Below are 24,212 nucleotides of genomic sequence, written 5' to 3' on the forward strand. Positions count from 1 at the left end.
GGGGGGGGAGGGAGGGGGAGGATGGGCATGGAGGAGGGCACTTGTGGGGATGAGCACCGAATGTTACATGGAAACCAACTTGACAATAAACTATTTGTAAAAAAATAAAAATGAAAATAAAAATAAAGCACATCTTCCTGGGAAAAAAAAAAAAAACACCTTATCAAAAACAAGGGAAGTTTGAGAACCTGTCACAGCTAAGAGAAGCCTAAGGAGACATGACTAGTAAACGTAATGTGGTATTGTAGATGGGATCCTGGACAGAAAAAGGATATTAAGTAGAAATCTGAGCAAAGTATGGACTTGAGTGATATTATATTAATATTGGTTCATTAATTATAACAAATGGATCATAAAAATGTAAGATGTTAATTATAGATGAAACTGGTACGGGGTATATGGGTATTACCATCACAATTTTTCTGTAAATCTAAAAGTATTATAAAATTAAAATTTATTTTAGAAGAGTCGGGGGGACACCTGGGTAGTTAAGTCAGTTAAGTGTCTGACTCTTGATTTCGGCTCAGGTCATGATCCCAGGGTTGTAGGATCAAGCCGCACATAGGGCTTCACACTGAGCATGGAGCCTGCTTGGGATTATCTCTCTCCCTTTCTCTCTGCTCCTCCCCAGCTTGTACTCTCTCTCAAAATAAATAAATAAATAAATAAAGAGAGAAAGAGACATAAGAGACACACAAACCAAACATAATGTGTGAAATATATTTGAATCCTGTTTCAAACAAATTATTATGAAACAAGTAGAGAAAGCTGAACCCTGACAGTGGTTATATATTTTAAAGTATTTTTTCATCTGAAAAGTGTCTATGAAACTTTTGTAAACAAAATGATTTATCTGTGAATGGATTTAAAATAATTGGAAAAATGGAGTGTAAGGTACAGATGAAACAAGATTGGCCATACACTGATAACTGCTGAAGCTCCTTATTTATCTTTCATGCTTTCTATAATAAAAGGGTGAACAAAAGAAAAAATAAAGAATTAGAGCCATTGAGTACAAATGACTCTCAAGGGGTTTCACTGTGAAGGACAGTAGAGAAGTAAGGTCATGCCTGTCAGGGTAAATAAATTTTCTGAGGTTTTTGTTAAGATACTATACAGATTAGTAAGCATATGTACATACCTTGTAGCTTGCAGATTTAATTCCATCAGGAACTTCATCCTGAAAAAGAAAAAACATGTTTTTATATGACATTTAGTTTATCTTCTGAAAAAAAAATGTTGTTTCAATGATGTATCAGATTATTTTTATTTATTTATTTGTTTATCTTATTTATTTAAAGTAATCTCTACATCCAGTGTGGGGCTTGAACTCATGACCTCAAGATCAAGAGTTGCATGCTCTTACAACTAAGCCAGTAAAGCTCTGCTATGAGTTTATTTTTAAACTGAGAATAGTTAGGGAACAGTTGGATGGCACAGTCAGTTAAGCGTCTGACCCTTGATTTAGGCTCATCTCATAGACCTGAGTCAAAATCAAGGGTCAGACACTTAACTGGTTGAGCCCTGTGTTGGGCTCTGCACCGAGTGCAGACCCTGCTTGAGAGTCTCTCCTTTGGCCCCTCCCCGACTTGTGCACTCTCTTACTCTCTCTCTCAAAAAATAAAGATAAAAAAAATAAAGTGTTTTTAAAAATTGCTTTAAAAAGGTAAGATTCAAATTTTCAGTAACTGTAAAGCCATTTGCTTGTTCTGACCCCTGTTAATAACAGCCCATTTACTGTATAAGTGCAATTAGATGCCTTTACTAAGTATCTACCATATTTTGAGCACGCTTAATAAGCCATATTCAAATTGGTAAACTTGAATTTCCCCAATTAATGTTTCCTATTACTAACTATAAATGCTAGAACTAAGGAAATAAAATAAAACTTTAAATTGATAATATGACTTTCATGATATCATAACAGAAGTTGTTTCACAAGTTAATCCATGAATTTTCAAGAAGTTTTGTCTGTGAGAATGAATATACTAAAACATGATTTTTAATGATCTAATGATAAAAAAAACCCATAAGTAATATTTTACATTTGCTTTAATTCCATATGCCGGATAGGTCTATATAGTAATATTTACACATATGAAAATAAACCACTCAAAACTATAGCACCACTTCATACCCATTAGGATGGCTATTATCCAGAAAATAGAAAATGGCAAGTTCTAGTGAGGATATAGAGAAATTGGAAGCCTTGTGCACTGCTGGTGAGGAAGTGAAATGATGCAGCCATTATGGCAGAAGGCATGGCATTCCTCAGAATATTGAACACAGATTTACTACATGATCCAGCAATTCTAATCTTGGGGGCGCTGTGAGATTAGGGATGCAAACAGATACTTGTGCACCCATATCCAAAGCAGCATCATACACAATAGCCAGAAAACAGGAATCACCCAAAAGTTAATCAACAGGAGAATTGATAAATGAAATGTAGATGCTTAACAATGCAATATCATTCAGCCTTAAAAAGGAATAAAATTCAAATACATGTTACTATAGATAAAACTTGAAAACAGGAGGTTAAGTGAAACATGCCAGACACAAAAGGACAAATTGTGTAATAATTCTCCTTATAACAGGTACCTAGAAGAGTCAAATTCATAAAGAAAGTAGACTGGTGTTTGCCAAGAGCGAGAGGGAGGCAGGGAACAGGGAGTTATTGTTTAATGAACACGCAGTTTCGGTTTGTGAGGATGACAAGGATTTGCACGTGGATGGTGGTGACGGTTGCACACAGTGTGAATGTACTTCACGCCACTGAACTGTGTACTTAAAAATGCTTAAAATGGTCAATTTTATGTTATGTATATTTTTATCACAATAAAAAAGTAAAATAGTAATATATGCTTTTAAAGTGGAAAAAAAAAGGCTTCATGGAAAGTGTAAAATTCCCTGCTTTCAGAGTAGAAAGTTTATTTATTTTGAGAGAGAGAGAGAGAGAGAGAGAGAGAGAGCGAGCACATGAACCAGAAGAGGGAGGGAGAATCCCCAAGCAGGCTCCACGTCTGTTAGCGTGGGGCCCGATGCAGGGCTTGATCTTACAAACCATGAGGTCATGACTTGTGCAGAAATCATGAGTCAGATGCTTAACTGACTGAGCCACCCAGGTGCCCCTAATACACTGAGAATTCTTAAGCAATACCAAGTGTTTTGTTCATCCACTCCTCACCCAAGGAAAACAATATACCATGAAGAAAGGAGAGATTCTGTTTACACTTCAATTAATTTCAGTCTGTTATACTATAAACACAATTCTGGGTAAGATGTAAGAAGAAAAACAAACATCTTATTAATCTCATTACTAAGTCAAAGGATAATATTTATCACAAAATTTGAAAGCAGAATAATTCAAAACAGGTTTTATATTAGTAAGTTGAAGTTTGTAATAGTTAAATATTAAGCACTGTACTTAACCTAAGGAGTAAAAAGTTATTTTAGTTGGGGGCGCCGGGGTGGCTTAGTCAGTTAAGCGTCCGACTTTCACTTAGGTCGTGATCTCGCGGTTCGTGGGTTCGAGCCCCGCGTCGGGCTCTGTGCTGACTGCCAGCTCAGAGCCTGGAGCCTGTTTCAGTCTGTGACTCCCTCTCTCTCTGACCCTCCCCTGCTCACACTGTCTCTCTCTCTCCTAGAAATAAATAAAACATTAAAAAAAAAAAAAGCAACCTTTAAAAAAAAGTTATCTTAGTTTTATTGCCCCCTTTTAAAAAATTGCAATTATCTGCAAAAAGGTGTAACAGTTCTTTAATGTATATTTGGTTCTTACCGACTGACAAGGCTTGACGGCACAGTCTCTTCGTCCACACTGGCTAATATCATTCCAGAAAGGACACGGCCTCTTCAGGTTTACCTATATGGTAATAACAGAAAAAGTTATAAGAGTAAGAATCTTTAGATTATCATTCAATAGGTGTTGAATTATAATGTTATAACCTGGTCATGCTATCAGCTGCAATCATTCTTTTTCTTCATTTACAGGTTGCCAAGCTCCAGTGATTGTACCAATGTGTAGCTTGTATAAGTCAGTTGGTAGACTTGCTTAGACTGGTACTAAACAGATCCTGACCAGATGGCAACTAGGAGCCAAAGTAGCTCATACCACCACTGCTCAGCTGATACTCTTAAGCAAGTAAAAGGCAATTGTGAACTCAGGTGATAACCACATATTCCAATGATCAGATGATCTAGATATCTACCCTTTCAGTAGATATCTCAAGATCAAATATCACAAGTGACTACTGAAAATAATACAGGTCAGAATAAAGTCTCGCTTCTCAAAAAATGTAATTACTTTAATTAACTGGAATCAAGCCAGTATTTTAGAAAAGTATGAATTAGCAATTTTGATAACAATAGTTTCTGTTCTGACTTCAACTTAACCAACAAGTTTCTAACTCCAGGGTGCAAAACTCAGTCCTTGAAATTAAAAGTATTCAATGGATGGTTTCAGAACCACACTCTCTTGTGAACTGAATCTTAAATAATGGCCACAATTCTGAAGCTTAGCAATTCCTAAGAAAATATAATTATCCATTTAAAATTTAAGTATTCTTATACAAAAAGATTAAAAATAAAAATACCTTGTAATATCTAAAGTAGTCGCTTTCAAGAAGTTTTTGTAGTCTTGGGAAAAGCCTGTAGTTATTAAATCTATCGATGGTTTCAACATCACAGGTACAATCATCCAAGTAACCACTAACCTGTTACAAAGAAAATAAAACAATACATCAAAATACCTTAGATGCAACAGGGCTCTTTTTCCTCACAAGGTCAGGGACTCAAGCAACTCTTAGCTTCCCTCATAATTTTCTGAGATGGGATATGACAGTAATCTAATAATGCTCTTGCTCTTGCTATATACTTGGAGGAATGCAGTGGATACCTTTTGTAGGGTGCATTGAGCTCATCACACACGCATGCACACGTAGGCAAAGAGTTGGTCCCCTGCAGCCACTTTGTAACCCTGCCCCAGGCCTGACCAGGGGTTGGCATCTAACCCAAACCAGGTCTTGGTCCCTGCTCCAGGAATCTGGACTTGAGAATAAGAAGAGATGTCTCTCTCTGTAGCTAGATCACTAGACAATAAACTCAGACCATATTCCATCAGGTGAACTGAGGAGCACATGAGCCAGTGAACAGGAGAGGAAAGATTTTAAAAGGTACACAGAGAAGCAGAGACAGGAAACAGAATATCTGATATATGGATTCCCTGGGGTTTTTCAGCTCCGACTTCCACCCAGCTTTCTTGAAGCCCAGTTGCATTCCTATCCTTGGCTTTCCTGAGACTCCATATTCCTAGAATTCAGTTGTCTCTAGATTCTCTTTTAAGTTTCCTACAGGATGTATAGGAAGGGGACAAGCTTGGTGAATGTATAAAAAGAAGTGACTGAATTTATAAAAGAAACAATAATTCATTGTTAAGGATTTACCAATTCTCAAATATTACGCCATGACAATTTATTTGTACAGGTTTGAAATGGTGCTTAGAAATCACTTATCATTAGCAGCATGGAGATAGCAAATTGACCATAAACCCAATTCTGATCTTCAAATGCTTAAAACTAATATCTTAACTGTAATTATGATCAGACAACCTTATCAGAAGTGTAACTAAAAGTCTTAGATATTTAGGGCTGGGTAAACATCTAAAAATTAATTAAACATTGCTAACATTGTTAAGTAACAAATACATCATGATTTAAGAACAGTAACTTTTTTTTTTTAATATAGGGCATGCTGCAGAAAAGAGATTCTTATCATACTTTGGTCTGCGTATTTGCATTACAAACTACTTTGGATTACATTTTAGGGAGACTTACTGTCAAAAAAAATGTTTTAATCTACTGGTAAGGAAGCAAATAATACTTTATTGAAATACTGAATGTAGGTGGTTTCCCGTTGGAATATGTAAAATCCTACACTATCTTTCAATTTTAAAATGTCACAGGGGTGCCTGGGTGGTTCAGTCGGTTAAGTGTCCAATTTCTGCTCAGGTCATGATCTCGTAGTTCTCGGGTTTGAGCCCCACATTGGGCTCTGTGCTGGGAGCTTGGAGCCTGAAGCCTGCTTCAGATTCTGAATCTCCCTCCCTCTCTGTCTCTCCCCTGCTCATGCTCTGTTTCTCTCTCTCAAAAATAAACATTAAAAAATTTTTTAAATGTCACAAAACAGGAATGCAAAATTTTCACCTAAGAGTAAGTACTTTTGGATGATGAGAGATAATACTTTAGATAATGACAGCAATATTTAGGAACTAGGGTTTTGTACCAATTTGTGTAGTCTTATTTGTTTTGGACTAATTCAGGTTCTAGAAATCTGATCTACATATTTTGTTGCTGCAATGACTACTTACTTTCATTTCATATGCAAATTTGTCCTTTTTCCTGCTAAAAATTCTCTGAGTATACAAAAATCTTCAGGTCCTAATTTGGGATACCAACAAAACAAAAGTGCTTTTTTTTTTTTTTTTAATTTTTAAAAAAAATGTTTAAGGGGCGGATATGGCAGACAGAGGGAGACAAAGAATGGGAAGCAGGCTCTAGGCTCTGAGCTGTCAGCATAGAGCCTGATGCAGGGCTTGAACTCATGAGCCATGAGATCATGACCTGAGCTGAAATCTGATCCTTAAACGACTAGGCCACCCAGTCGCCTAAAAACAAAAGTGCTCCTAACCTAGATGATTTGATTTTTCCCACCTCTTTCTTTTGAGCCTAAAAGTAGCACTTCTAAGGACATAAAATAGCTATTTTTCCTCTTGTATACAAATTATTACACAAAGAAATAACAAGCGCAAAGACTACAAAGGCCAAAGGGACACATGCCTGATAGAGACAGTAGGTCACAAAAAGAAACAAGCACCAAAAAAAAAAAACAAAAAAAAAACACCAAGAGAATGGGTTTGAAGCAATTAATTTTCCCCCTGAAGTAATTCATTTTCAAGGTAAAAATCTATCTTTGAAACTCAAGTTTAGACATCACCTCTTTTGGAAAGCTGCCCCTGGGGTACCACTCATCGCCTGCTGGGTTAACTGTCACTCTTATGTGCTCCTTTGGCACGTCACATACTCCTACATAAGGATTACCTCACTACACTGAATTTGTATATTTCACTTCCTCCCTCTAGAGTTTACAGTCCTTGAGAGAAAATCATATTTGTTCATTTTGTATTCCCAGTCCTCAGCACTATACTTCTAAAAAACACACTAGATGCTGAGTATTTATTTGTGGAAGTGGATGTGTGAATGAATGAATGAATGAATGAATGTTGTCCACTGTCACTGACATTCACTGGAGACCAGCCCGCAGTCTAATGATGGCTACGTACCACATGTCACCTATGGTGGTGCTCAGGGCTCCAGACCACACAGGCCCGAGTGGTAGGAATGCACTCAGAGTAAGGGACGCAAGCAGCAAAGGTGAATAACCCATCGCATCCAACATTTTACCAATCTATGCCTTAACTACAAAGGAAGCTAGAAGAAGCCACAAACCATAAAGGAATGCAAGGTGCGTTCACAGCAGAGACGGCTTTGGCCCAGAGACCTCAAAGAGGGAAGACAGGACAATGGTAGATTGAAAACCTCTAACCTTTACCTAGAGTAGGAGGTACTTCCAACTACAACAAAAGGTAGCAGGGCAGGTAAGGAGGTAGAGCAGGGGCGGAGGAATTTCAATAGATGGAGAAGGCCCAGCGAAGGAGGGACAGGAAGATACTTGGAAATCCAAGCCATGTGGCTGTTCAGATAAGCCTGCCAACAGGCAGGACCTGATCAGTGGAAGGAAGTCTGGCAGGTATGATGGATGCCAGGCCCAGTTCTAGAAACTAGAGAACCAGGCATGTTACATTACAGGAAGAGTCTCAAGAAGAGATTAAGGAAGAAATGCAGTTAACAGACCCAGGGCAGAATCCCAGAAAACAATGCAATGTGTTAGTACCTAAACTAAGACAAAAGATGCGTACTAATCTGGAACCAGGAGGACCTGACACTGCCGCAGCTTCAGGCCGTGCTAAAAGGCTGCTTAAATACCTGCCACACTATCTCCTAAACCGAAACAGAATTCCGGCCCTACCATAAGAATCTGAATTCTTTTGGGGCGCCTGGGTGGCTTAGTCGGTTAAGCGTCCGACTTTCGCTTAGGTCATGATCTCGCGGTTCGTGGGTTCGAGCCCCGCGTCGGGCTCTGTGCTGACTGCCAGCTCAGAGCCTGGAGCCTGTTTCAGTCTGTGACTCCCTCTCTCTCTGACCCTCCCCTGCTCACGCTGTCTCTCTCTCTCTCTCTCTCCTAGAAATAAATAAAAATTAAAAAAAAATAAATAATCTGAATTCTTTTTTAATTTTTTTAAATTTGTATTTATTTTTGAGAGAGAAAGAGAGCGAGAGCAGGAGAGGGACAAAGAGAGAGAGGGAGACACAGAATCCGCAGCAGCCTCCAGGCTCTGAGCTGTCAGCAGAGAGCCCAACGCGGGGCTCAAACTCGCAAACTGTGAGATCATGACCTGAGCTGAAGTTGGATGCTTAATTGATTGAGCCAGCCAGGCGCCTCAAGAATCTGAATTTTTTTTTAAAAGCACCCCGCACTCTCTACCACAAACATACACAAAGTGAATGATGCATGCTAAAATTGGAGCTCATTGATCCATGCTTCAGATGATAATCAGCCTTTGGTAGGACACCAAACTGATAGGTGACAATCAGAAGGCCCCTGCTGAGGACTGGTAGATACAGGGACCAGGGTAGGCCTGACATAACATCACCTAGCTTAAAGTCCTAGTGTCTTATCAGATGAAAAGCTTTTGAAGACCCTTCTACTGCAAACTCCCAAGCCCAACAATCCCCTCCTATATACTCTGAAGAAGGAGGCAATATATCACAATGGTTAGCATGTAGGCCCTGGGGTCAAGCCTTCTTGGGGTTGAATCCCATCTCTGTTACTTATTACTTTTAAACATACGCAACTTTTTTAACCTCTCCAAGCCTTAGTTTCCCATCTGAACACAAGATAGCAATACTAACAGTTTCCATCTTGAAGAGTTGATATCAAGATGAAATGACATAGAATAAATGCCAGTGTTAGTACTACCCTATCTCTGCTTAAATGCTCTGGTGAAAGGGGTCTTAGATTACCCTACAGCAACTCACATTTTTTTTAATGGATAAGGAAAACAAAGGTCAAGTTTGCAGCTAAAATTTTCTAAAAATTTTAGATCTGTCACCCCACTGGAACATAGATCAAGATGGCCAAAAGTCAGCTGTAGGGGTGGCCTCAATTACTTCCTCCATGGACTCTGACCGGTTTGGACCAAATACCAAAATATAAAAGGCAAGAGAAAAGAAAATAACATGGGCCCGCTTGTTCCCTATTTTCTGGTTAAAGGTACTTTTTAATTTATAATGAAAGACAAAATAAAAAAAACAATTTCTAAATAGTTTCCTTATGTGCTAACAACTTGCAGTCCTATCAGACTATCATTTTTTTCCCAAAGCTCTGTGAGGACATATTCCTCATTCTTGTATGAAATATGGAAAACCTTTTAAAAGTGCTCAAAGTGTTCTTTTTTTGGCAAAGACCTTTAGTTAGCTGTATTTAATTTTAGAGTGTTTTGTGACCATTAAAAAGAACATGAAGACTATTCATTGAAAAAAACGGATGGGGGCGCCTGGCTGGCTCCGTCAGAAGAGCTTGGAACTCTTGATCACAGGGTCCTAAGTTCAAGCCCTATGTTGGGTGTAGAGATTAAATTAATAAAACTTTAAAAAGGTGGGGGAGGCGCCTGGGTGGCTCAGTTGGTTGAGCATCGATCAAACTCTTGATTTCAGCTCAAGTCATGATCTCACCAGTTCATGAGTTTAAGCCACTGCCCCTGTATGTACCCCTCACACACACACAGGCTCCTCCTGGACAGCATTGAGCCTCCTTGGGATTCTCTCTCTCTCTCTCTCTCTCTGCCCTCCCCAGCTCTGCAGTGCACACACTCTCTTGTTCTCTCTAAATAAATAAACATTTTAAAAGTGTTTAAAAAGGGGCACCTGGGTGGCTCAGTTGGTTAAGTGTCCAACTTCGGCTCAGGTTATGATCTCACAGTGCGGGGTTTGAGCCCGCATCAGGATCTGTGCTGAATGCTTGCTCAGAGCCTGGAGCCTGCTTCAGATTCTGTGTCTCCTTCTCTCTCTGCCCTTCCCCTACTCATGCTCTGTCTTACTCTGTCTCTCAAAAATAAATAAATGTAAAAAAAAATTTTTTTAAATAAATAAATAAATAAAAGTATAAAAAAAAAAAAGAAAGAAAGTTGANAAGTTTCTGTACTGGGTAGTTCCAAGGACACAGAATGCTACAATCTATTTCTGCTTTAAAGCCTTAGTCTTTACAACTTTAAATTGTTAAATGAGCCAATGTATAGCAACCAAGGAGAAACATGCTTTGTTCCACACGCTTTGTTCACAAAGGCCTGGAATGCAGTAAGTACTCAGAGGCAATGGACATCTCTCCAGTATAACCTGTTTCAAAGATCCCTCTGACTAAATTTTAATTCAGGCTTATTTCCACCTACCATACAACATATTATCAAGTGTCTCTTCCACGGCCCAGCCACTCTAACAAATAAAAACTATTTTTTAAATTGACCTAAACAAGACACTAGACAGGTAAATCTGCTGAAACGCATATATGCAGGTGTATCTACAATCCACTCCAAATGAAAATAATCCATCTTGAAATAGTCTTTTTGGAGGATCTGAACTATTCCCCTTTCATTAGCCTGATAGAGATTTACTACACTCAAATAAGTGGATCTGAGTGTTATTAGCACTAGCCATAATAAGATTAATATAACATTTTGACTACATGAGAGTTTACAAACTCATTTCTAATTAATTTAAATGAAAAACATGCCCATACTGAAATGAAAAACATACTGCCTTCATATCTGAGTTTCAATATTTCTTCTGAGGTTATTTCTGGGATTCCGTGCATTGAGACTAGCGTTCTGTTACATGCATTCTCTCTAATGATACAAAATGGGGAAAAGGAAATAAGACATTCTGTCAAAAGGAAAACAAGAAATCTTATCTGAAGAATCTTCATTTATGGGGTGCCTGGGTGGCTCAGTTGGTTAAGCGTCTGACTTTGGCTCAGGTCATGATATCATGGCTCGTGGGTTCAAGCCCTGCATTGGGCTCTGTGCTCACAGCTCAGGGCCTGAAGCCTGCTTCAGTTTCTGTCACTCCCTCTCACTCTCAAAAATAAATAAACATTAAAAAAAATTTAAGAATCTTCATTTACTTGAAGCTCATACCCATTATTATTTTGGTGTAAAGACAGGGTAGGTCATGATCATGGGGTTCTTTACACAAACTGTATAGGCTTGTATACCAAAAGGGAAAGAAAGGCCAAGTTTCTATTTAAAAATTTAAAAACATGCAAATGGCTCACTGAGCAGAATAACTGAAAGAATTATTCCTGCTAACGTAGTGCTAACATCCTGTATTAAAACTTGTCTAATATTTGCTAAGCTCCAATTATGTACCAGGCTCAGTACTCTAGAATATCAAGAAATGGGACTAAATTTTTAAATTTTTAGTTTAATTTTTGATCTCTGAAAACTTGTTCACAGTAGGCTTCAATACATACCTACTAAACTTAACCTGATTATTTGTAGAGCTTTGTACATTTTACTTCAATGACTTTCTAAGGCCAAAAAAATCACATGTTGCTTTGGCTCCAATTAAAGTTAATATTCTGTTAACTGAGTCCCTGTCCAAGGCCCCCATGCAAGAATGTGATGAGGAATGATGATGTGGTAATTCAAGGCAGAGTGGTGTGAGAGATTAGCAACACACAGGGAGAAAAAGTCTATTAAACAAAACAGATTCAACAGAACTTTGCAGCTCATTGGGTACTGCAAAGAGAACGAGAGATTTTAACTTGAAAAATTTTTTTAAACAAGATTTTTTTTTAGTTTTTATTTACCTATTTTGAGAGAGAGAAGGTGAGAACAAACAGGGGATGGGCAAAGAGAATCTTTTTTTTCTTTAATGTTTGTTTATTTTTGAGAGAGAGAGAGAGCGTGCCTGGCAGAGAGGGGGACCCAGGAAATGGAGCAAGCTCCGTGCTAACAGTAGAGAGCCCGATGCAGGACTTGAACTGATGAACCTCGAATTATGACCTGAGCTGAAGTCAGATGCTTAAACTTCTGAGCAACCCAGATGCCCCAGGAGAGAGAGAATCTTAAGCAGGCTCCACGCTCAGCTGTCAACCTGAAGCCTGACTCGGGTCTGGAAGCCACGAATCATGACCTGAGCCAAAATCAAGAGTCTCTGGCTTAACCAACTGAGCCACACAGTCTCCCCTTTAACTTGTATTTCTAAATGTTAGGTCAACATTTAGTTTTTGATTTAGTGTCTAGCAATATTTACTAACTTGTTTGTTTGTTTGTTTGTTTGTTTTAAGAGTTTACTTTGTAAATAATCTCTACACCCAACATGGGGCTCCAACTTACAACTCCAAGATCAGGAGTCATATGTTTTATTGACTGAGCCAGCCAGGCGCCCCTGCTAAATTGTTTCGTTTTGTTGTTTAATATTTATTTATTTCTGAGAGAGACCACAGAGCAGGGCAGGGGCAGAGAGAGAGAGAGAGAGACCTAGGATCCAAAGCAGAATCCTCACTGTCAGCCCCAATGTGGGCTGAAACTCACAAACTATGAGGTCATGACCTAAGCTGAAGTTGGGTGTTTTAACTAAGCCACCCAGCACCCCTTCTCACATGTTTTTTAAATTGCTTAGGATCTCTGCCTCTCCCCAGTCTCCAAAGAACTTTATTTACTAACTTGTAAGTTCTTAAGGGCAGGGATCACACCATAGTTATCTCTGTATTCCAAACACTCAAGTCAACATACACACTGTATATAAATGTTTGTTGAATGATTTCCACCATCATCTCCCCCTATCTTTTCTTCCACCATTTATTTCCTTTATTTCTGTGTGTGTGTTTCTGTCTCTCGTTTCCATTCACATCTATATAGCTTGTCTCCAATTTTCTCTTTACGTCTATTCATTGCTTGTTTCCTCTTCCCATTTCCTACCTTACCCCCATCTCTTCCATTACTGACTATAGAATTAAAATATATTTTGGGGCACCTGGGTGGCTTAGTCGGTTAAGCGTCCTACTTTCGCTTAGGTCATGATCTCGCAGTTTGTGGGTTNGTATTTTGGGGCACTTGGGTGGCTTAGTCGGTTAAGCGTCCTACTTTCGCTTAGGTCATGATCTCGCAGTTTGTGGGTTCAAGCCCCGCGTCGGGCTCTGTGCTGACTGCCAGCTCGGAGCCTGGAGCCTATTTCAGAGTCTGTATCTCCCTCTCTCTCTGACCCTCCCCTGCTCACGCTGTCTGTCTCTCTCTCCTAGAAATAAACAAAAATATTTTTAAAAAAATGTATTTTTGTTTCAGTCTATTGAACTGAAATTGATGGTCTCTGTTCTTAAGTGGATTTAAATAGATCATTTTAAATGTTTCTTAAATTTGTTTTTTACTATGTGACCCTCAATTTATTATTTTTTAAGGTTGATTCTGAAAAGAAAAACTGTCACTCTTGTTCTAAAGGAAAAGAAAGGGATCTAACAGATTTTTTGTTTTGGGGGAGTATTCAAATCTTGAAAATATTACAAAAGCGGGGGGGGGGGGGGGCTGAAATGGAAACCAGAGGGGAAAAAATGTAAAAACTTTAAAACTCCCCAATTTTAATCATTTATGTAAAAAGGTTACTGGAGGGGAAAGTGAACGTTGAAAAGCTCAAGATGTAGTTTTATTCCATTATCTAAAAATCTATAGTTGAAACTGTCATATTGGACATTTATATATATTCTTTCAACACTAAATATCTTATTTTGAAGTCTCTTATTTCTACTTTATTTTTAAGTGTTTACACTTTGTGTTATATTTGTAATCTGAAGAAAACATGAACCTTCTTCCTTTTAAGTACTTGATTGTATGCAGTTTGCAGTGTAAAGGAGCATTTGATCTTAGTTGTAAAGCAGCAATTTCCTTTTAACCTCTTACTCATAACCAGACAACAAACACCTCAATTCTCAAGTCACTCAGCAAAACAACAGAATGCGAGAATATAAAGCAGTGAAAGAGACAGTTCTTCCTCCCATAACACATAAAGCTGCTTCTTTCCTCTGTGAAATAGCATTGCCCCTACACATATAAAATGTTATTTCTGATGATAAAGTAATAGTAAAGTCCACTGGAAAGGAAAAATTTGGATGTCCAACTCAATTTTGTATAAAATGTAATTTTTATCAACAGAAACCAACCAAAACATGACTTTAAGGGTAATGATATTAAAATACAGGATCCTGTAGACCTGAAAATCTCTAAATTTCTTTCTTTTTTTTCCAAGGTACCCATATCTTTTGCTTAAAAAAAAAAAAAAGGAAAGGAAAACGTTCATAATAAGCTTGTAAGCAAACTTGTGCTCTGAGGGGTAAGGCTCATCCTACCAATTCAGACCAGCCAAATGGGTGTCATGGTTAAGAGAATCTCACTACATGTAAGAAAAAGAAAGGGCACACAGGGCAAGGAACCACAGTGCAAGCCGCGGCCTCACAGACCCAAGGCAGCTGGGCTTAGAAACAGAAAAGCCATACGAAGCCGTTCACCTGCCTGACAACGATATTGGAGAATAGCCCCCCTACAAAAGCGTGCCCTGCCCAGGAATGATGGTGAAGGCACCTAGCATAAACACATCGTACACAGTTCCAGGTCAAGTTAGAAGTTAGGAAGACCCAGGCTCCGCGAAAATAAGAAATACTGAGTGTGCGTGCACAGTGTGCACGCCCTACCGGGCCAGGGAAGACCAACAAAGATGCACAAACCAACTCGGTAAAATCATACGGCATGCACCCACACCTCTCGCCCCACACTGGAACCGATGCGCCGGAGGGCACGCCGAGGTCCAGGCTGCGGTGGGAGACCGGCCCACACCAAGTCAGGAGAGCCGCAGAGGACTCAGCCTGGCCAGGGAGGAGAAGCTCAGGGGGCTCATCCCGGAGGGTGGAGACGCAGAGGCACTCCCAGCCCCTCACCTGCCCGGGCGCGCGAGACTGAGCGCAGGGCGGAGGCGGGAAGCACGGGAGCGGCCCCGCGGCCGCGCACAGCCCTCACCTGGCAGAAGCACCTCTGCGCCGCAGNCGAGCGAGAAGCCCGAGGGTCTGGGTCTCCCCTCAGGGCCCGCCCCACCCCGCGAAGTCCCGGCCAATCCCTTCGGTATCTTCAGACGAGGAAGTCAAACCGTACCAATTACGCGTCCACTGTGTCCCTGACAGTCTTAAAGCTGAAAGGGACTATGAGTGATAACCTAGACCAGGGCTGCATAGATCATTTCGAGTTTCTCGTTGTCACATCAAAAGAGCAAGAAGAAACAGGTGAAGTTCATTTTAGTAGTCTATTTTCTTTAACCCAACATGTGCAAAACATTTCGAAATGTACTCAATATTACTCATAAAATATTTTATGTGTTGTTTTTAAATCATTGAAATCTGGTGCGCATTTTATGCAAACTAGCCACATTTCGTAGTCAAATGAAGCTGGTCGCTACTGTATCTGTCAGCACAGGTGAAAACTACCCTCTCATTTCATAGGAGGAAACAGGCCCAGAGGGAGTCGATGATGTGAGCACGGGGCCAGCTGGGTAGTGACAGCCATGTCCTCTAAATCCCAGCCATGGTCTAGTCTAAAAGCTTTTTTTCTTTCTACCCGCAACCCGCCAAGTTGAAATTTTCATGGAGAAACCGGAAAGCTTCCCAACATCTTACACATTCAAATATTTCGAATTAAAAATTTTTTGGTATGTCATTTTTTTAAAAAGCCACTGTTAAATGAAGTAGCTTAGGATATGGTAGGCCCAAAAATAGGTATAACTTCTGTTTTCTAGCTGAGAAAAATAAGCATAGAAAGTTTGTATATGTTACTCAAAGTCACATGAAATGGTAGAGGTGAGACTCAAATTCAGATATTTCTTACTTCCAGTGCCCATAACCTATGGTCTGTCCATCACTTGCCAAGTGGACTGACACACAGTAAAACATCAGCGTTCTGAGATCCTGGTGGGCCTGAGAAGCTCTGATTCTACCATCTACACATATTAATCCAATCTCCCTCTTTACCTAGGAATCTTTTTTCATCATATCTGTGTACAGATCTATTTATCTCTCCAGGCCCAAACCCAGCCCACTCATTCCCTCTTGTACATGGTTTCCTCTTCACCCATTTTCAGTCTCTAAATGAATTTCGATTCACTAAGCTTACCCTATGCCAGACAGAGCTTGACATTATTAGATATAAGGATATATATAGAAGGCCCAATCCCTGCACATGGAGAGACACCCCACAAAATTTAGCATGTGATCTTTGATGACATTTCTACTTCATGTATCTACCACTGAATTGTAATCTCTTTAAACTCCTTAAGCAGGGATTATGTCACAAATATACCTGTAACTCTCAATACCTTACCAAAGCTTCTCTTTGCAAGTGTTTGTATAATGGATGAGTTTTTTAATATGTTTTTATTTTATATAATATCTGAAGATATCAAAATATCTATCAAAAATAAGAGACATAATATGAAAATGGAGAACCTAAACAATAAAGCCTAAAACTGCAGAAGGAAGCAATCTGAACATGAATCAGCTCTGGATTTCACCCTGATGCAATAAGTTTGTAATTTGGGAGAGCTTAAAACTGTCAATGTTCCCAGGATGAAAGCTTCCATTCCTAAGATTTGAACTCTTGCCCACAACAAATTTAGCAAACTTGTAATCAGTAACAATCACCATATAAGACAATTTATTTTTTATTTTATTGGGTTTTTTTCAGCTTTATTGGGGTTTAATTGACTAATAAAATTTAAAGTGTATGTCATGATGATTTGGTATACAGATACATTGTGAAAGGATCCCCCCCATCAAGTTCATTAACACATCTATTATCTCACATATTTACCCTTTCTTCCCTTAGCAAATTTCAATTATACAGTATACTGTTACCAACTACAGGCACCATATTATACATCAGATCCTCAGAGTTTATTCATCTTATATTAGACGCTTTGTACCCTTTTACCAAACTCTCCCTATTTCTCCCATCCCCTAGCTCCTGCCAACCACGTTTCTTCTTTCTTGTCTCTAGGAGTTTGGCTTTCTTCTTTTTTTAATTTCACATATAAGTGAAACCATGCAGCATTTGTCTTTCTCTGTCTGGCTTATTTCACTTAGCATGATGCTCTCAAGGCCTATCTATCCATGTTACAGCAAACACAAGATTTTCATTTTTCTCATGCATGAATAATAATCCACTGTATATGTATGCCACACTCCCTTTATCCATGTAGCCGTTGATGGACACTTAGGTTGTTTCCCTACTGTGGCAATCGGAATATGCTACAGTGAACATGGGAGTGCAGATATACCTTATCCAGAAAATGGTTTCATATACACTCAGAAGCGAGATTGCTGGATTTTACTTTACTATCTTGATAACTATCATTTTTCCATTCAGATTTGTAAGGGACTTTAGAATGTATAAAATACAGTTTTGTGTACCTGATATAACTACTACTGACACTTCCCTAAGAATTCTTCAAGTTGATCTTTTGTGTGAGTTCACTTTTTCCACTCTGTCTGCCCTAGCAATCATCTCACCTGTGTTAGGGCCTAGGAAATAACTGATTAGTCATTCAATGACTATTAAGGAGCACCCACAAGGTACATAGTTCAACCTTTGCTTTCCAAAAGTCTAGCCTCCCATTTATTATACCTTAGCTAAACAACATTAAATTTTTGAGAGATGAACAAGGTCACAACATTGTTTTTCTAAGACCAGTGATTATAACAATAATATAACTTAGATTTAGTGTACACAGCATTTCTTGATAGAATTCTGATTACTCTGTAAACAACAGCTATTATTATTATTTTTAATGACCAAAGCAGGAAATGGCTTGAGCCCAATTTCTTAAAATGAGGCATGGAGATTTCCGTAGGGCGTTTCTCAGTACCTAAACATTTTCCGGTACTGAATAGGCTACAAGGAACTAATTTAAAGAAAAAAATTTAGTCAAGGAAAGGAAATATTATGACCCTTAAGAGGAAAAAAGGCCAAGTAAAAACCTAAAGGTTTTATTAGATCTATTTATCTAATAATCATTGTCTATAAATGTGCACACTGTACATTGCTAGAATTTTCTCTCAAGATGCTTGAGATTATTTGAGTTGGAGGAGAAATTCCACCTAAGCTCTATCTTCATCTCCTTTCCTTCATATTCCTGGAAGAACAAGCTACATTTAGTAGTAACTGACTTGATAAGTTCCCATTTATACCTTAACCCACCGTGCAGTCTGATTTCCAGCTCTACCCTCCTACTCCTCTATACCTGGCCTTCTTATGGCCAAATCTAATTACCATCTTCATGAGATCATGAAATTTCTGCTGCATTTTGACAATGCTGATTTCTCTCTCCTTCAATTCAACTTCCTGTGTACCAAACACTCCAGATTCTCCTTACACTTTTCTTTTTTAAAAACTTGTTAATTTATTTTGAGAGAGAAAGAGCACAAAGAAAGAATCCCAAGCAGGCTCCATGCTGAAGGCATGGAACCCAACATGGGGCTTGATCCCATGAACCATGAGATCATGACCTGAGCTGAAATCAAGAGTCAGATCCTCAACCAACTGAGCCACCCAGGCACCCCTCCCTCCTTACACTTTTCTAATATTATTTAACTGTCTTCTTCACGGGGTTTCCCCCAGCCCACCTCTAAGATGTGAGAGTTCCCCAGGACTGTAGTCTCTGTCCAGTCCTCTTCCATACTCACCCCTGGAGAAACTTGACCAGTGTCATGATTTTAAATACCTCCTCCCTGCTGATGACTTACAAATCTATTTTTCTACTTCAGGGGCACCTGGGTGGCTCAGCTGGTTAAGCATCCGACTTCAGCTCAGGTCATGACCTCACAGTTTGTGGGTTCGAGCCCAACGTCGGGCTCTGTGCTGACAGAGCCTGGAGACTGTTTCAGATTCTGTATCTCCCTCTCTCTCTGACCCTTCCCTGCTCACGCTGTCTCTCTCTCTCAGAAATAAATAAAACATTAAAAAAAAAAACAAATCTATTTTTCTACTTCAGAACTCTCCCTCAAGCTTCAAAATTCAACTGCCTATTGGACACAACCAGCTGCTTTTCTTAGAACTCTTTGGTCACACCACCATCCATATCTAGACACCTAGAAAGTAGGATGTCACCCTCAGTTTCTCCCACTTCTTCACCAATCAATAGATTGGTTGATCTATTGATCAACTAAATTCTGCCAGTTCTTTTTCGATATAGTCCCTCCTCTTCATCTTTATGACCAAGGACTTAGTTTCAGCGCTTATTGTCACTCACCTGATTTATTGTCACAATTTCTTAAATGATCACCTAGCCTCTAGGTTTACACCTATCAAAAAAAGCCTCCATGCTAGCCTAGTTTCTGGAAAATAGTAATCTGGGGCACCTGGGTAGCTCAGTAGGTCAAGCATCTGACTTCGGCTCAGGTCATGATCTCAACGATTTGTGAGTTGGAGCTCTGTGTCAGGCTCTGTGCTGCCATCTCAGAGCCTGGATCCTGCTTCAGATTCTGTGTCTTTCTCTCTCTCTCTGCCCCTCCCCAGCCTACTCTCTGTCTCCATAAATAAATAAATAAATAAATAAATAAATAAATAAATAAATAGAAATCTGACCATGTCACACCTCTGTTTAAAAATCCTCAATGCTCCCAACTATCTGAGGACTCAAATTCAAAATTCTCAGCATGACATTCAAGGCCCTCATCATCTGGCTTCACCTCTTTCTCCAGTTATATTTCCAATACCTCTCTGCCTTACTGTTACTCAACTATTAACAATTCCCCACACAGACCTTGTTTCCACCCTCCACGTCTTTACTCATCCTGTTTCCAATCCTGAAATGTCTTCACTATCCCACACCGACTGCTCTTACTTCACCTGGCTAACTCCTTTAAGATTTAGCTCAGGCAACTGCTACCTCCATGAAGTCTTCCCTAACTTCTCTGTGCCTGGATTAGGTTTCTCCTCTTTGGTTCCATAAGCTCATATAACTGTGCTTAGCACATGGAATCAAATAGGTATTTATGTAGAATTTCTCCACCTTTCAACAGATGGGTAGGGAACTTGCCTTAGTAGTCTTGGATTCCCCAACACTTAGCATTTTGTGTGTTTCACAACATGACTTCTGAGTGAATTAATGAATGTGCACATAAATTAACTAATGAACTTGAAAAGATAACAGCACGAGATGTCACAGGGCGAAATGTGATTATGTTTTAAACAAACACTATTAGTTTACAGGCAAAGCAATCATTTGGGGCAGAAGTAAATCTGGATGGGACAGAGGACACAATAGAATTGGAATTGACAAGAGAAAATTCACAAAAGGTGTGGATGTGGGAAAATTGAGGACAAAGTAGGAGCCCAGTTACCAACTGATGGGTTAGAAAAAAATAAAAGAATCGTATCTAAAATTCATTTAGAAAACATTTCATTATCAAGATTGTCCAGGCAAGAAACAAGTGTGGCTCCAAATTCAGGGACGCTAGACTCAGCATGATTCCAGGAAGACCAGATAGAGTTCCAAAGTGAAAAAAGGGTAGAGTAAGTGAAGGCCCTCCCTGCTGAATGTTAAAACTCTCCTACCTCCAGCAGATCACATGTGACTCTCAGCTCCAAAACTGCAGACCTTTTGCATACCTGCTTTCCACTCACTGCCTTATGCCTGATCCCTCCCTCTTCCATTCTAAAACAAGAGTGGAGAATTCTTCTGGGAATAAACATCATCAGAAACAACAGAACAGTTAGTCCCCCTACTCACACGCTTAGAATTCTACTGCCTTTTTATTTAATGCCTCAGTCTATGATCAGAAAACCAAGGTTCACAATGTTGTTAAGGAAAGCCATAGCTCGAAACAAATAGATAGGAACTTGAGGAAACAAAAAGGGAAGAAAGGAAGAAAACAAAAAGCTACAACCAATATCATCAAACATGTAAGAACAGGAGTCTATAAAAAGGAACAATTAGAGAACAAGAAAGAGATCTTGGAAACTATATGATAGCCAAAATAGAAAGTTGCGACAGAAGCATTAGAAGAAACATTGAGGAAATCTCCTAAATAGTGGTATAAAAAGACAAAGAGGTAGAAATAAATGAAAAGAGATGGAAAAAACAGAAGGTTAATTAAAGGAGCACAGAATCTGACTAATAAGGGTACCAGTAAGAGAGAACATGAAAGCAGAGAGGAAATCATCTTAGAGGTTATTCAAGAAAATAGCCAAAATTGAAGGATGGCTATCTAGATTGATAGGGCGCACTGACTGCCCAGTTCACTGGGTGGAAAATGCCCCTAACAGAGATAAAATTTTCAGAAAGAAAAACAAAACGCCTGATCCCCTACAAAGAATTAAGAATCAGAAAGGCACTACAGAAGCTCCAGGACAAGGGAGCAAGGCCATTTACCCAGCCAAGTGATTAGTCAAGTCTGAGAATAGAATTAAGATATTGTTATATATGAAGAATAATGTACATCTTTAGATGCTTTCTGAGAAAATTATGGGAGGATATGATCCAACCCAAAGAGTAAACCAGAAATGAGAAGACATGGGTATCCAGAAAGAGAAGATAGCATCCAAGACAGGACTTAGAGAAGTTCTAAAAAGATAGCCCTAGAGCCTGAATTAGAGAGAGGAGGAAGATCTCAGGAGAAGTGTTGCCATGTGAACTGGAGGGACACCTGATGTGACTGCCTTTATGGGAAATACCATTCAGAGGAAGTTAATGATTATATTGTTAAGTTGGGGAGAAGTAATTTTTAAAAAAAAAGAACATTTAAAAAACAAAATCAGCTTTATAGGGCACCTGGGTGGCTCAGTGGGTTAAGCATCCAACTCTTGACTTTGGCTCAGGTCATGATCTCCAGGATCATGAGTTTGAGCCCCGTGTCAGGCTCTGTGTTGGTAGCATGGAGCCTGCTTGGGATTCTCTCTCGTTCTCTCCCCCCGCGCCCCACTCACTCTCTATGTCTCTCTCAAAATAAATAAAAATAAACTTTAAAAAAATGAGGCAGCTCTTAATTCCAGGAAGTTCAAACAGCTTTACAATAAAACAAATGTAACTATTGTATATTGCTTGATTTACATAGCCCCACAACGAGACAAATATGGGACAGTGATTTAACTGAACTTGCATATATTGCATGTATGGAGTACAGAGTTAGGGAAAGTAGGGATCTGGAGTGATATAAGGGTGCTAAATCTGTATCTTCCTTATTAGTAAGTGAAAAGATAAATCCTAAAATTGATCTATCAGGAAATAGAGCATAAGAACACTACTTACAAAGAAAATATGAAGAAACATGTTAAAGAGTTGGGGAATGGGACCCAGGGGTAGAATAAGGTGGGGCAGTGGACTCTTTTTCAATCTAAGTGTTATAGTACTATTTATTTATTTTACTAGTTTCGAGAGAGAGAGAGTGGGCATGCGTGAGTGAGCAGGGGAGGGGCATAGGGAGAGACAGGGAGAATCTTAAGCAGGCTCTACACTCAGCGAAGAGTCTGCGGTGGAGCTGGATCCCACGACCCTGGGATCATGACCTGAGCTGAAATCAAGAGTCAGACCTTCAACCAGGGTGCCACCCAGGTGGCCCAAAGTGTTGTAGTACTTTTTAAAAAAAGGTCTTTATGTATTACTTTATTAAAGAAGAGTATTTCTCAGAAGCCTAGGAATTATAACTTCTGTTCCTACCTCAACATCTTACTGCTTAACCATAGATACATTCAATTACATGCACCTCATCGGTATTTAGGGAGAGATACTTAGGATGACAAATTTCCAAAAACTCAAATGTTGTGGTTATGTGTGAGCAAAAGTAGCTTCTACTTGCCTATCTGGTACTGTTTCCCAGCTTCTCTCCAGAAAAATATCAATTCCTGTCCTATTAGTTATCTGTCACTGTGTGACAGATTACCACAAAACTTAATGGTTTAAAACAATAAACATTTATCACCTCACAGTTTTTGTGGACTTTTGTGGAATTCAGGAGTAGTTGAACTGGGGTGTGTGAATCAGTCTCTCACTATGTTTCAATCAAGAGTAGGGCTTCAGTTATCTGAGGCTTCCCTGGGGCTGGTGGCTCTGCTACCAAGATGGCTCACTCATATTGCTGCTGGCAGGAAGCCTGAGTTTCTTGCTGGCTCTTCCTTGACATGTGGGCCTTTCCATAGGTCTGCTGGTGTGTCCTCATGGCCTGACAGCTGGCTTACTCCAGAGGGAGTAATCCAAGGCAGAATAAGGAAGAAGCCCCAATACCTTTTATAACCTAGTCTCAGTAGTTGTGTAATGTCACTTCCACTTTATTCTTCTCTTCTAGAGCACTTTGCTAGATCCAGGGAAGGGGAATTAGGCTCCACTTCTTGAAGTAGGAAATAATAAAGGATTTGTGTATGTATTTTAACACCACAACACCCACCAATGACACATCATAGGAAGTAGATTAGGAGATTATCCTGAAATATTTTTTTAAGATCTAAATCTATCTCCTGTTTGTTATGACATCAGTTTAAGTGAATCCCCCCAAAAAACTAAGATATGCCTAATTTGCTGAAAACTCTTTTTCTCTACTGTATGATATTTGTATTTTTATTTTTTTATATTAAAAATTGTTAAATGTTTATTTGCTTTTGAGAAAGAGAGACAGAGCATGAGCAGGGGAGGGCAGAGAGAGAGGAAGACACAGAATCTGAAGCAGGCTCTAGTCTCTGAGCTGTCAACACAGATCATGACGTGGGGCTCAAACTCACAAACCATGAGATCATGACCTGAGCTGAAGTTGGATGCTTAATCGACTGAACCACCCACGCACCCCACTACTGTTTGATATTTTAAGGTCCTAGAGTACTGATGACATTTCTTAGTCTTTTTGTATCTGCTTACCTATTATAATGTCTGACATATTCACATATTCACCCATTCAATAATTCACATATATATAATCATTTTCTGGGGATACAATCATGAGCAAGAAATAGTCACAGTCCTTGTTTTCCTAGAGCTTATAATCTACTGGGTGGAAAAGACACTAAACATTTAATCATC

General features: G+C 39.3%; 1 protein-coding gene across 1 annotated transcript in view; it reads right to left on the reverse strand.

Annotated features, from left to right (window-relative positions):
• The window catches only part of ERO1A (endoplasmic reticulum oxidoreductase 1 alpha), a 50,589-nt gene extending 32,081 nt beyond the window's left edge, over positions 1-18,508 (reverse strand). Inside the window, exons 1-5 of the mRNA XM_077769051.1 lie at positions 18,447-18,508; positions 15,179-15,284; positions 4,596-4,715; positions 3,782-3,865; positions 1,142-1,180 (exon numbers count right to left, since the gene is read on the reverse strand). Of these exons, the coding sequence (XP_077625177.1) occupies positions 1,142-1,180; positions 3,782-3,865; positions 4,596-4,715; positions 15,179-15,284; positions 18,447-18,508 (411 nt within the window). The remainder of the gene's footprint in view (positions 1-1,141; positions 1,181-3,781; positions 3,866-4,595; positions 4,716-15,178; positions 15,285-18,446) is intronic.
• Positions 18,509-24,212: the final 5,704 nt, after the last annotated feature.

Source organism: Crocuta crocuta, unplaced genomic scaffold (genome assembly GCF_008692635.1).
Source record: "Crocuta crocuta isolate KB4526 unplaced genomic scaffold, BGI_CrCroc_1.0 scaffold10, whole genome shotgun sequence".
NCBI classification, from domain to species: domain Eukaryota; kingdom Metazoa; phylum Chordata; class Mammalia; order Carnivora; family Hyaenidae; genus Crocuta; species Crocuta crocuta.